Source organism: Semicossyphus pulcher, unplaced genomic scaffold (assembly GCF_022749685.1).
Source record: "Semicossyphus pulcher isolate SPU_LCO1_2020_fin unplaced genomic scaffold, fSemPul1.0.p SCAF_24, whole genome shotgun sequence".
Taxonomy (NCBI): Eukaryota; Metazoa; Chordata; class Actinopteri; order Labriformes; family Labridae; genus Semicossyphus; species Semicossyphus pulcher.
The window spans coordinates 11361083-11373512 of NW_027211698.1; the positions used below are offsets into that span (position 1 = coordinate 11361083).

Consider the following 12430-nt stretch of genomic DNA (forward strand, 5'->3'; position numbering starts at 1 on the left):
CGACACAAACACCTGCAGGGTAAACGTTGATAGACGTGATGTGTATGTGTATCACACGTGTTGTAACTTGGTCTTATGGTCAACATGGCCTTAATCTAAAAGCTTGATTGCTTCTTGCCACTTTGGTATCTACTGGTATCTCCTCTTCTTGTCCCGTGTGTAAATTCACACGAACACACACACTTACCTTATAGACTGTTCCAAAAGCCCCTGATCCCAGAATCTTGACCCTCTTCAGCTCTGTCTCTTTCAGGATCCGCAGCTGAGCCTGGTTGGGGGCCGTTCCACTGGGGGTCAGGGGCTCAACCAGCTGGAAACACACACACAACATATGGTATTTAGGCCTTTTATCCCATTCCTCCATTCTGTTTCTGTGCCAGAAACACAGAAAAAGAAGCCTCTCGGGTTTTGTTTTGACAACCTGAACCGTGCCTTTCCTTCTTCTCCGAGTCGAAATATTTTTAACCTCTCTCGCTCTCGGCGCTGTGAATGCTAAAATCATTTCTTAAAGAGTGTGCAGCAAGGTGAGACCGCTCCATTTAAAGCGATAAGTAAAAAGCGAGTCACGGAAAAAGAGGAGTGCGAGGTGAACACTGGAGGTTTATTTGCAGCAAATAAAACAAGCGGCCAAAAAGCAGGTGCTGCCCCGTCCTGATAGTCGTGATTTGCAATACACATGAAACACAAATAATTCAAGGGAGTGAACGTGAAGTTCTGTCAAAACTGGCACTTACCGACGTGGACCGCGGCGTGCAAGCCGCTAAACAAATCACAGTCTGGTGTCAGCTGCTATCACAGCCTGACAAAGAGTAGCAGCTCACCAGCTGTGCACATAGAAAACAATTCCAATTCAAGGTTATGACAGGCCTCCTCCGCTCTGCCGGGCTGCCAGTAACAGCTGACACCGAGCAGCGTCCCAGCAGCTGGCCGGGGCCACCCGCCTCAGCGCTCAACAAAGCCGCGGATACTAAATATAAAGAGCAGGAGCTGGCACCTGTAACCGCACTGTGAACAGATCTGAGCCGGAGGGAAGGAGCAGCCGCACACACACAATTACACACATGTATGTACGAATTCAACAGGCAGAGGTGGAAGAAGTGTAAAGCTGCAACAATATTTGATGAAAAGATTAATCGATTAATCATTTTGGGCAGGTTACCAGGTTCTGAATGAACATTTTTGAAAGGAGAGATTGCAAAGGTTTAGAGCTGCCACGATTCCTCAGTTTATCACTTGTAAGAAATTATTCAGCAAATATTTTAATCGATTAATCATTTTGGTCAAACATTTGCTGGTTCAAGCTTCCTAAATGTAAAAATTTGCTCCTTCTTTGTCATTTAATGAAAGAAAAATCTTGGATTTACACTTTTGGTTGGGCAAGGGAGCAATTTTTAGACTTAACTTTTGGCTTCGGGGAGTTTTTACAACTTTTTGACATTTTACCGACCAAACGATTAATCGATTAATCGTAAAAAAAATACTTGATTGCAAAAGTAATCGTTTGATGCAGCTCTTTAACAGTACACACATTTTTAACCCGAATAGAAGTACTAACTCACCATTTATAAACACTCTTCAAAGAATTAAAAGTAAAAATACGAAAGCTATAGTCCTCAACTGATCGGTCCCGGCCCTTTGGAGAAGGTAATCCCTACTCTCTCTTCCCGATATTTCCTGTCACTTTTCACTATCCTATCAAATAAAGGTTAAATGCCCTATATTATTAATATCAGAGAGGACCAAAAGGCAGACTGGTGATGGCTAAGCTAGTGGTGGGTTGCTGGTGATGGACCAACACAAAATAGTCCATCATTTTGAAGTGGAGGAGGCCAAGATTAGGTGCAACCAATGGCCTCCAGGTTAGTACCCATTCATCCAACATATGTCTGCTTTTTTGACCGATTGAGTTTGTTAATCAAAAGGTAAAAAACCCAAATCATTTGAATTCCAGGTTTTAGCACTGAAAAATGTGTCCAATGGGGTTGTTACACGTCCATCTGTGATTATTGTTCTGTGTGTGCTCATTCTATGTGTTCTAGTTCTAGGTCTCCCGGATCACTGGCTGAGAACAGCTGGGTGAAGCTGTGTTCGGGCTATGAAAGGGGATCTCTATCTTCTGTTTGTATCATGTTACCCTTTTGTTTTCTGTTTGCATTCAAAGCCGTGTTGTGTCCCTCCGTATGTTGCGGCCTCCGAGCCAGACGCGACATAACGGGGGCTCGGCCAAAGCTCAGTTTGGACGCAGTTATGCGAAATAATCAATGATTCCCTGCAAATGCACTAAAGCTAAAGCAACAAGGCTGATGTGAAAATGTAAGGAGCAAAAAAGTTCAGACATTTGTGTCAAAATTGAAACAGGAAAAGTAAAAAGTTAATACTCAAGTAAAAACTTGACTCAAGTCTTGAAACAAATTTTTTGTACTGCCCACCTTTGACAACCAGACAGCATCTCCGTACCCTAACACGTGCAGAAGTATTGACAACCTCACGCACATATCAACACTAAACACACACACAAAGCCAATATCAGACCACACACACACACAGAAGAAGTCAATGCCTCTGATCAATATGCGTCTTAATGAGCCTATCAGCCTATCGGGTCGCTCATTCGCCGCGGTTTATCAGCGGCATAATCACCCAGCTCGACCACGGCCATCAAACAATATAATGAGACCATACATCAGTCGGTCAGCCGTACAAGCACTTACTTAACGTGATATAAAACCATCAGCACAATAGCGGCGGCCATAGAGGATGGATGACATTGCCCGCAGCTCGGCAATGACACGTCGTTTAATGCCGGTTGTTATGGCCGGGGCCTGGGGGGGGGCGGAGTTTAGGGCCCGCTGAGATGGCACGGCAGGAAGTGAGCGGGCAGACGGAGGATGAGAGGGAGATTTCGGAGGATGTGAAGGAGATGACAGGAGGGGAAAGAGGGGACGATTGATGGTGACACACCATTGGTGGCGGCCATCTTTGCTTTTGTGACCTAAAAGCTTTCCGGAACATTCTAGAACATTCCCTAAATATGGACTATATAACGAACAGATTAATTTGTTGGACATATCCTCCTCCAGTCTTTCAAGTGACTGTAGACTTTACATTTATTAGCGGGATCCAACCAAAGCACTTTCCCTCCAATGTGCCCATCCGACCCCAGTTACACACAGGTGCAAGAAGGGAAAGAAGAGGTTTTCTGCTGACTGAAACTTGCTTTTACAAGGAAAGGAAGTTTCTTAGAGCTTGCACATTTCAGCTTAGGAAACAACCTCTTTATATTTTATAGAGGCAGAAATCATTTAGACCTTTGAAACTCTTAACTACATTCAATTAGATGGGTTTAACTGCTTTTAAAAGCAAGCTGACCCAGGGTGAGCAAAAACGGCCTGTAAAGTGGTAGAGGTTTTGAATTAGGCCTTTAAAGAAGTTTCACAGAACTTTGACGGCTGACTTTATTTACAAGAAGGGCAGGCTTTGGTCACATCCATCATATCAGCCTGGTGTTTGGACAGAGTTCAGCTTGTGTGCGTGTACACGCCACGAATGGAAAAAAAAAAAACACAGTAGAAGAAGAGAAAAGAGAGCGGAGGGAGCAGTGGAGCTAAGAGCAGATGGTGACTGGCTGTAGCTGTTATTGTTTCATTAGGACTCGGCTGGACCCGCCTGATGAGGAGAGGAGAGGTCTATTAAGTAAGACGCACACACCCATTGCTTCTAAAAACTCTCCTGAGCTCGGTCTCACTCACACACACTCGCCACGCCACTTTATTTACCCGCTAATAATGCACTATGCCTCCGCGCAAATGAGCTTCACCGGCGGCGCGGCGGAGAGGATTCGAATGCTTCATTGGACAAATAAGGAGCGTGCTCCAGCCTGCAGCTAGAATACATTCACAGAATTATTCTGTATTGAATAAGTAAACATTGTCGCCAAACATGAGTCTTGCACTGCAGACCCTCGGGTGCAGGCTTTAACGTTCACATTACCCGAATAAAATGTTACATTTGCTGTGAGGTGTAATTGAAATCAGGTGTGCTTGAAGCACACAGAGCAGGGCCATTTTTCAGGTTCAATCTTTTGTTTACACTTCCTGTTCTTTTCTATAAATATCAAACTGCAAAAAACGATTAATTGTTGTAGACTTGGTTTTCCTACATGAGAAACAAAAGCAGGACAGATGTGGCACAAAATGCATGAGAGTAAGCCTCACATCATGGAGTTAATAACGCAACAGTAATGAAACTACGAGGCCGAACGAACTGGCTGAAAATCACAAAACAGGCCGTTAGCTCGCTCACAGTTTAAACACTTGCTTTGATTTGAATTCGGGGCGTCTGGGTGGCATATTAAGATATTCTTGTGCTATGCTTTGGCAGAACCATAGCAGAAAAGCATGCCTATCAGGATCTTCACTCGCTTCTCGTGTATCTCCATTAAAAGAGCAGCCGATTTGTAATTTATAATGAACTTCCTTTCCCTCAAGAAAACCTGGATACATTCTGGAATCATGTCGCTTATGGGTAATGGAGTTTATGTCTGGATTGCACCAACTGAGAATTATTTATAAACCACTTTATGTTTTACTCCAAACCGAGATTCAACTTTACAGCACTGAAACTTTAATCTCCAACTTCAAATGTCATCGGGCTTTAGCTCTACACTTACACTTAAACAGGTTTACCTTCTTAAATAGCCGCCTTTTGGGGAAAGATTGAGTAAAAAATAATCTAACTTTACTTCTTAAAGAGCAGCTCCAGTCATGTTTTAAGACATATAAAATGCTCTGCTTGAAATAATAAATTCTTTCTTATATGTTTAATTACCTTGTAAAAATCCTCCCAAGGCATCTCCTCCTTCTCCCTCATTAAAAATTCCCCAATCTGCATAGGCCCCGCCCACTATGCACATTTCCAACTGCCAAACAAAACACGTCTCTGCAGTCGTTTAGTGGCAACTTTTGGAAACTTAGCTAGCTTAAAATGTAGTAATCAGTAGTAGAAACATTAACGTTAGTAGTCAGTAGTGAGTCGCCGAAGTGGTTCCCATAGGTCACCCCGTCCATTAACGGGATTGGCTCCTTAGGTTTATGACATCACAAACCTGCCAATCTGAAAACGTGTTGTTCAGCCTGTCCTTGGTACACTGCAGTTAAAAAGCAGACAGGCCCAGCCATGGAGATGACTGCTCATGTTGTCCCTGATATGTCTTGCAGCACATGAAGAACACCACATGGAGATGTTAGAAGGTTAAACACTTGAGGGGGGCTTTAAAGAAAATTAAGGGACAGAATCAACCCTACACTCACTTTAAACCTAGTGTTTCCTAAACTCTGATTAGAACCAACGGTGTGTGTGGGCAACCCAGCCAAGGTGTTCAGAGCCCAGGTGAGTCATAGCACTGCATGTTTTCTTATTAGCTAAACCAACTTTTTCATGCTACCAAATACAAGTAGATGGAATTTGGAGGCAGATGGAGAAATCTTCAACCCCAAAATTTTTTTAACAGGTCTGGTTATCTGTTACTTGCTCCATCTGCTACCTGAAGTTTCCTGAGGTAACTTTCATTTTGGACTAAAGTACTTAACAAGTTCCAGTCAGACGTTTTTCAAGTGCTTCTCTGAAGTATACAACTGCGATATCACACCGGATCCACGCACGGCCTTTATAGGCGGAACCTGGACGTGGAGAGGGTCCGACACAGTGTCTCTCTTAGCTCTGCAACCTTTGACAAAATGTGGCAGCCATTTTTGTTTTATTTATAAAGCGCACACTAAAGCATTTCCCTGCTTGTAGAAGTTTGTATTTTTGCAGTGTAAAAAAGCAAAATAACTTTACAGTATTTTGGACAAAGAGACCAAATATGAAGTGAAATTAAATATATACTTTTAAAGGGAACCTCATTGTTGTAACCAGGATTAAATGTGAGATTAAATGTGATTAAATTTCAAAATAAAAGTCCCTTTAATTCCATATTTACTGTACATGTTCTGCCTAACCTTACAGAAAAGTAATTCTCCTCACAACAGATGTGTTGACTCTTCAATCACTGCGATTTTGCGTTTAATTTAAATAAGGTTCAGTGTACTTGAACTCCACCTGGCTGAACTGCACACATTTGTAATGACAACTCGAGCCTCTGTTCCTGCAGCCTGCCCCGGGGTGAACAACAGGAGCTGTCCAGCTGAAATCCTTCTTGTGCGAGCGCAGAGGCGAGCGTGTGAGCAGCATGGGAGCTGTCCGCAGCCTGTGGTGCTGAAACACTCACATGGCCCGTGTGTGTACAAAGCAGCTGGAAGAGGACCTTGGAGGGGGGGAAAAAAGAAGAAGGGGGGACATTCCAAGTGCATTAGTCCTGCTTCATTGGACTGGGGTCAAAGGTCAAGGCCTGGGGGTTGCGCTGCAACAGTGTTTGCGCTGTCTCTCCCTGTGAAAAGCAATTTGTTTTCAGGGACGTCTTCAAATGTTGGCTCAGTGTGAGACTTTTTCTATATTAGTGTCTATATTTCTTCCAAGGTGAGAGAGAAAAAACCAAAAACAGAAGACGAAGTTAAAACGATGGAAGACAGACAGATAAATCGAGATCAAAATGGAGAAAAAAAGGAGAAGGTGAAGACGCAAGACGTGAAAAAAGTATAACAAAGAAAATAATAAAGAGGTGCGTTTTGCAAGTCAACGCAGCGCAGCAGCCTTCACACGTGTCCTTGATATGGAAATGGCGTCTGAGCGCTCAGATCACGTTCTGACAGCGTGCACTGAAGGCATCTTTTCCCCGTCTGACACCCAAAGGTGAGCGCTCTGTTTCAGAGAGAAAGAGAGAGAAAGAGGGATAGGGGGGAAGGGGAGTCCCTGAGCTTTCGCCGTCCCCAAAAATCCCTCATCCTGACAAGCTTGATCTCCATTCACAGACTCAGACTCAGCTCTATTATTCGTTTGAATAGAGAATCCACATTCGCCAGCCTGTCCAAAAAGCCTATCGTGTGCTTTCATCAGCCAAAAAAAGGAGCCTCTGGAAAGTGTAAGACTGCTAGTGTAGGTTTTTTTTTCAGTATGCTGGGTAGAGAGAGCGGAGCATTCAGAGGGAAGAGGAGTATGCATGCGGTGTGGATGCACATATTCATATATTCAAGTTGATTTAAACTCCAGAGTTGATGCCTTGTGAAATAAGCGCTAGCAGCAAAATAATGTTAAGCTAACTCGAGAAGCCGACGGTCTCTGCTTACGAAATAGCCAACATTTTGTTCTTATGTACATTAGAGGAAGCATCTTAAAAGTTTTAGGAACAAGTTTCTAAAGTAGTCGTGCGTAGTTGATCGCTATTCAGCTGTATGCACCTGTCGTTGGCGTTGTCCGCAGGCCAAATACAGGCATCTGAGCTAACGCCACATGGGTATGCTAGCTGCTAACTGCGACATGGTTAGCAAAGCATTTTGTAACTCACCGTTAAGTAACAGATTGAACTCCAAAAAAAAACATGTTAAAGGCTGTGAGCGTCACATGACAGACGAGTCAGGTTCATTCCCTCAGGTTATGACACTCTCAGCCGTTCCTTTGTTCCAGCCCTCACACAGAACGACCTACAGAGCCTGAGCAGGTTCAGTGGTCACGCTCGGGCTGCTAATGTGCGTTCACATGGGCCTTCGTGGGGGCCGACCTCCATGACCCTTCTCTAAACGAGCGGTCGGTGGAAACCTGCAGGCTGACCTGCGACTGTTAAAGATTTGATTATGTCTGATTACTTCTACACCCAATTAGGGCCCCTCGGAGGATGGTGGGAATTGACTCGGCCGGCTTTGTCTCACGTTTTGCTTTGCAGGAGAGAATCTGTCAGAGGATTGCTTCACACAGGGGTCAAGAAGACCCCCCTCTGTCCCGATCCCCCCCCCAGCCCCTCGTCTGTGACAGTACATTAGCGAATCTGCTTGGACTGAAGACTTCCCTCCCGGTCAGGCCGCTGTCGGAACAGCGCCCGCTTGATTAAGATGGATGTGTGCGGCTGGGATGAGGCAGAAACTGCCCATGGCCGCCCTCCTCAGATTTCCGTCTCTAGCCTGACAGCTGTCTATAACACTGCCGCCTCTACCTGTAAATTATACTAATGCAGACTGACAAGCAGCGTGCCCCGCTCCTATAGGCAAGGCCACTCAGCGGACCTGCAGGGATAACAGAACCGCTGGGAAACACACAGGAAGGGGGTTGGGCGACTTGTAAGAGCACAAAGGTGATCAACCGGAGCATGAACGCAAACATAAACCCTGCACTCACCTACACCTCCGTTTTTGTGACTTCCATCTTTGAATATAAAGTCTGCTCCGCTTTCTAATGCTTCCCAGAAATGAACCGTCTCCAAGGCCAGATCGATGGGCGATGGCAGTCGTGCATAATTTTGAAATCTTCTGTGCGCCGCGCGGTTTGGCTAAGTACCACAGCCAAGTTTCAAGGTTTGTTTATGACTCCAGTTTGGTCGGCATCTTTGGGGAAAAGTGCACTTTGAAGAAAAGGATCTCGTACAAACTTAAAGGAAGCTGAACAGAATCAAAGGTTTGAAAAGAAGAGTCCTTATAAAGCGCAGAAAACCATTCAAAAGCAACATTCAAGTGTCGGGTTGAGCTTGTTTTCTACGTTTAAACTTTGCTACATCAAAATGAAGTTGGAGGATTGAAGTGTTTCCCATTTTCCACGATGGAATCAATAAAATAAAAGTATTACGAAGAAACTGGAAGAAAGCCCAACAACATAACAAAGAAAATAAGAGTCCTTTCAAAGCAGAAAACCATACAAAAGTCAAATTCAAGTGCTTGTTGATCTTGTTTGCTAAGTTTAATTAATGAACCTTTGCTGCATTAATAGTACGAGAGAGGAAATGTTGCCCTAGTTCCTCTTTGGGATCAATAAGACTCATTATACTGCGGTAATTGGTTGTTAAAAAGAGGACAAAACTATTTCTAATTCACTCTATAGATGCGTTTAAGAATTCGGTATCCGAAAGACAAACAGGAGAGTGTTTCCAGATGCTTAAACAAAAACCATTGTGATGTCATGACCTCCAAGCGCTCACCTCCGTCTCCAAGAAGCGCCGCAAGGCCCTCTTCTTCTTGATGCTCTTGCGTCGGACATAAACGGCCACGCTGAGCGCCAGGATGACGATGATGAATAGGCCGCCGATAATGCCAGCTGCTATTAGCGGAGTCCTGCAGAGACAAGAGGAAGGGAGGGAGGCATTAACGTTGCTGAAACATTAAGAAACTAAAAAGGCACTTTGAAGGAAAGTGCAAACCTCAGCCAATGCTGACGAATTCTCCAACCTGCTGTTATATCCCCCCAAAAAAACACGTACTTGGCACATTCTGTACTTTCAGAATCTGAAGTCTTCATCTTCGGCTGCGGCTGAGAAAATGTGATGCTGGAAATCTTTGATCATAATAACCACAAAACTCTAATCAAGTGGCCCATTTCTATCGATCTGAGAGATTCGTTGATGCCAATGGAACCGATGGGAAAAAACAACAGGGAGCTCTTAAAGGAGGCATTTTCCGCTTATGCAACGACAGAATAAAAGCTTGTTACAACTCAAGTTTGTTGTATAATGCACACTTGTGCAGCTAATAATAGATTCTTTCTTGCTTTTACACAACATTTATTTTAATGACGTAAAGTCCTTGAACGTTGCTCTGCCTGTTTTCATCAAACCATTCAATTCTTTCACCAATAACCTTCCTAGAAGGAACTGTCGAGGGTTTATACGACCTTCCACGGATTATATCTGAACTATTTTCCCTACTTTTTCCATCCCTTCTTATCCTTATTTTCGTATTTCAGGTTATAACCAAAAAACAAGTTCAGACAAACAAGCGTTTGGATGCTTTTTTAGGGTTGAGAAAGGCTTCCATCTCCAACGCCACAGATCACACAGCTATTTCCAAGTGAGAGATGCTTCCATTTTCACAGGTCAGAACAAATAGCCTTTGAGGGTATGTGGTCCTATTACTTGGAGAAGCAGCTTGTGCTACACTGGACTGGATATCCTTATATTTCAGCCAGCCAGCTCTACAGATCTTTTGGAACCAAGCTCTACCTCAGTTGAAACTTTTAAATCCTTTGGAATGATAAAGCATTTTTGATTTGGTCAAAAGCTATTGTGTGTTTTAAAGTCTAACACTTTATCTGAGATCCAAGGATGTTTGACATTAGTCCCCACAAAAAGGAACAGAACCATAAGATCCGGTTCCCTTCAAAGAGCTGTAATTCCCAACTACTGGATAGACTATCCTATGACATAGTTTTAGGTTGCGAGGCTAGGTTGGCTAGCTCCAGCATGAAACTCATTTGTCTTGTAATTTCACCCTAATACAAGTTTGTTTAATACTAAGGCGATATCAAATTCAGAATCGTCTTTTTTAAACCTGCCTCATATAAGAAAAAAAATCGTTTTGAATGGCCCGCCCTGAATCAGGTCGGAAGGAAATCCACCTGAATGAGACCAAATAAAACACATACTCGCAGATTTGTCAGGTTCCAAAGCTACACAAAACTTTCTCCCAAGTCACCGTGACTTCCTTTCATTCTAAGCAGCTTTTAATATTCTCAGATGTGTTAATTGATTTTTACCACAAGCCCCTTTAAAGTAAACCAAATTGTTAGTTTACTACCCAATGCCTGTCGTGCTGAGAACAGCCCAAGCTATAAAAGGCATACAATTACGCTTTACATAGAAATATCTGTACTTTAGGTTCAAATTAACAATATTGCAATAGACTTTTGTTGGAATAGTGGTTTGTAGCATAATTTGTTATCTGTTTCCACTCCAAATAATTGAAGGACTAAGAGCGACTATCCTTAGAAATTACTCTTGAATCTTGAATCTCGAAAAACCTGCTTAAGGCAAGCCTTAAGGTTGAAAGTTAAAAGCTCTTTCCCTTCCCTTCACTAATAATGCTACTAATGCATTTGCCATTTACATACCTCTTGCACTTGTGTCTACCACTCAATTCTGTCCTTCTTATTCTCTCCCATCCCTCATCTTTCCTGTTCTTTCCTTCCCATTTGTATTCCTTTTTCACCCTCACTGCTTGAATCTTCTTCACCCTCTTTTATATAACACAGCACAAAATAACACCCGCTTCTACCTGATAACTGACGTTCAAAACTCTATTAGCTTTGGAGGCCATTAGCAGCTAATGGAAGACTCATGTACCGCAAAGCTTTGGTGGGGAAAGGTGGCGCAACGTCTGCCATATCGATTGCGACCAACCTAAAAGAAGGGGGAGCTTGAAATTTACAAAGAGGCTGTGGGGTTCGACATAATGAGATATACACGGCCATGTGGTGAATCGTAATGCGGCAGTTTGGAATGATTAGGTCGAGACGGACAAGGAGAAACAACAAGGATGGGAAGAACGGGATTTAAAGATTTAGAAAAAGCGGAAAGAAATATTTTAAAAGGTAAAAAGGAAGATGAAAAAGAAAGAAGAAGAAACAGGAAGTGAGACGAATAAAGGAGACATTTGTTGGTGAGAGACAGGGAAAAGGACTTCTCTAATTAGGACGAAAGGCGCAAGTGACACAGGGTCACCAGATGAAACGAGGGAATAATGCCATTAGACGAGCAAAAGAACAACTCTGGTACCAGCAGGAGCCTTCTAGAGGGAGTAGACATTTCAGTCTCCTCTTTTTGTAAGGAGCTCGAGACCCACTTTTTATGAGTTTGCTTGAATTCTAATGAGTTTGTCACTCTTTTGAATGCGCTCCAGTTGTAAAGATCACTCGTTTTTATGGGCTTCTTAATGGAGTTCTTGTCGTGTCTTCAGGCTATTCACACAATCTGCCTACTTCTTGTTTGTTCTGTTTGTTTTTCGTTGTTTTTCTCTTTTTTAAACTAGAATTGAAATATAATTAGCTTTGTAACTACTTGTGATTAAGGAAGTAATGAAGTAGTATGAGCAGGGTTATATTTTTGCCTCTCAAAGAAATATTTGACCTTGTGTTAGTGTTAGATTTAGTCCACTATCTGTTAACTGAATTAAGCTAAAGCCATATGTTAGCATGAATAGCATCTGTAGTCTCCACTGGTTAGCTCACAGTGATGACAAAACTCCAGGAAGTCAGTGTTATAATTTAGTGTGTGTGTACAGTGTAAACAACATGCTAATTAGTGAGCTAGCTGTTTCCTCCTGCTTTCAGTCTTTATGCTAAGCTAGGCTAATTGCCTCCAGATATTGGCGCGTCGTTAATCTCCTCTATTGTTTTGTCTCTAAAAATGATTCAGCTTCACCTCTATCACTTCCACTCACAATAGTTATCATGCTAATAATTTATGAATAATATGTTTTAATTGATTGATTCCCAGTGGTTCCATTAGCCCACATAAACCACTAACAGTGGCACAAATTAGACCACAACATTCAGATAAAGTTTCACCTAGAATAAAAGA

At 42.8% G+C, this 12430-nt stretch overlaps 1 protein-coding gene across 1 annotated transcript in view; it reads right to left on the reverse strand.

The window, feature by feature from the left end:
- Nucleotides 1–12430, reverse strand: part of LOC138603716 (receptor tyrosine-protein kinase erbB-4-like) — a 268639-nt gene that overhangs the window by 41045 nt on the left and 215164 nt on the right. Inside the window, exons 17-18 of the mRNA XM_069675611.1 lie at nucleotides 9059–9191; nucleotides 188–310 (exon numbers count right to left, since the gene is read on the reverse strand). Of these exons, the coding sequence (XP_069531712.1) occupies nucleotides 188–310; nucleotides 9059–9191 (256 nt within the window). The remainder of the gene's footprint in view (nucleotides 1–187; nucleotides 311–9058; nucleotides 9192–12430) is intronic.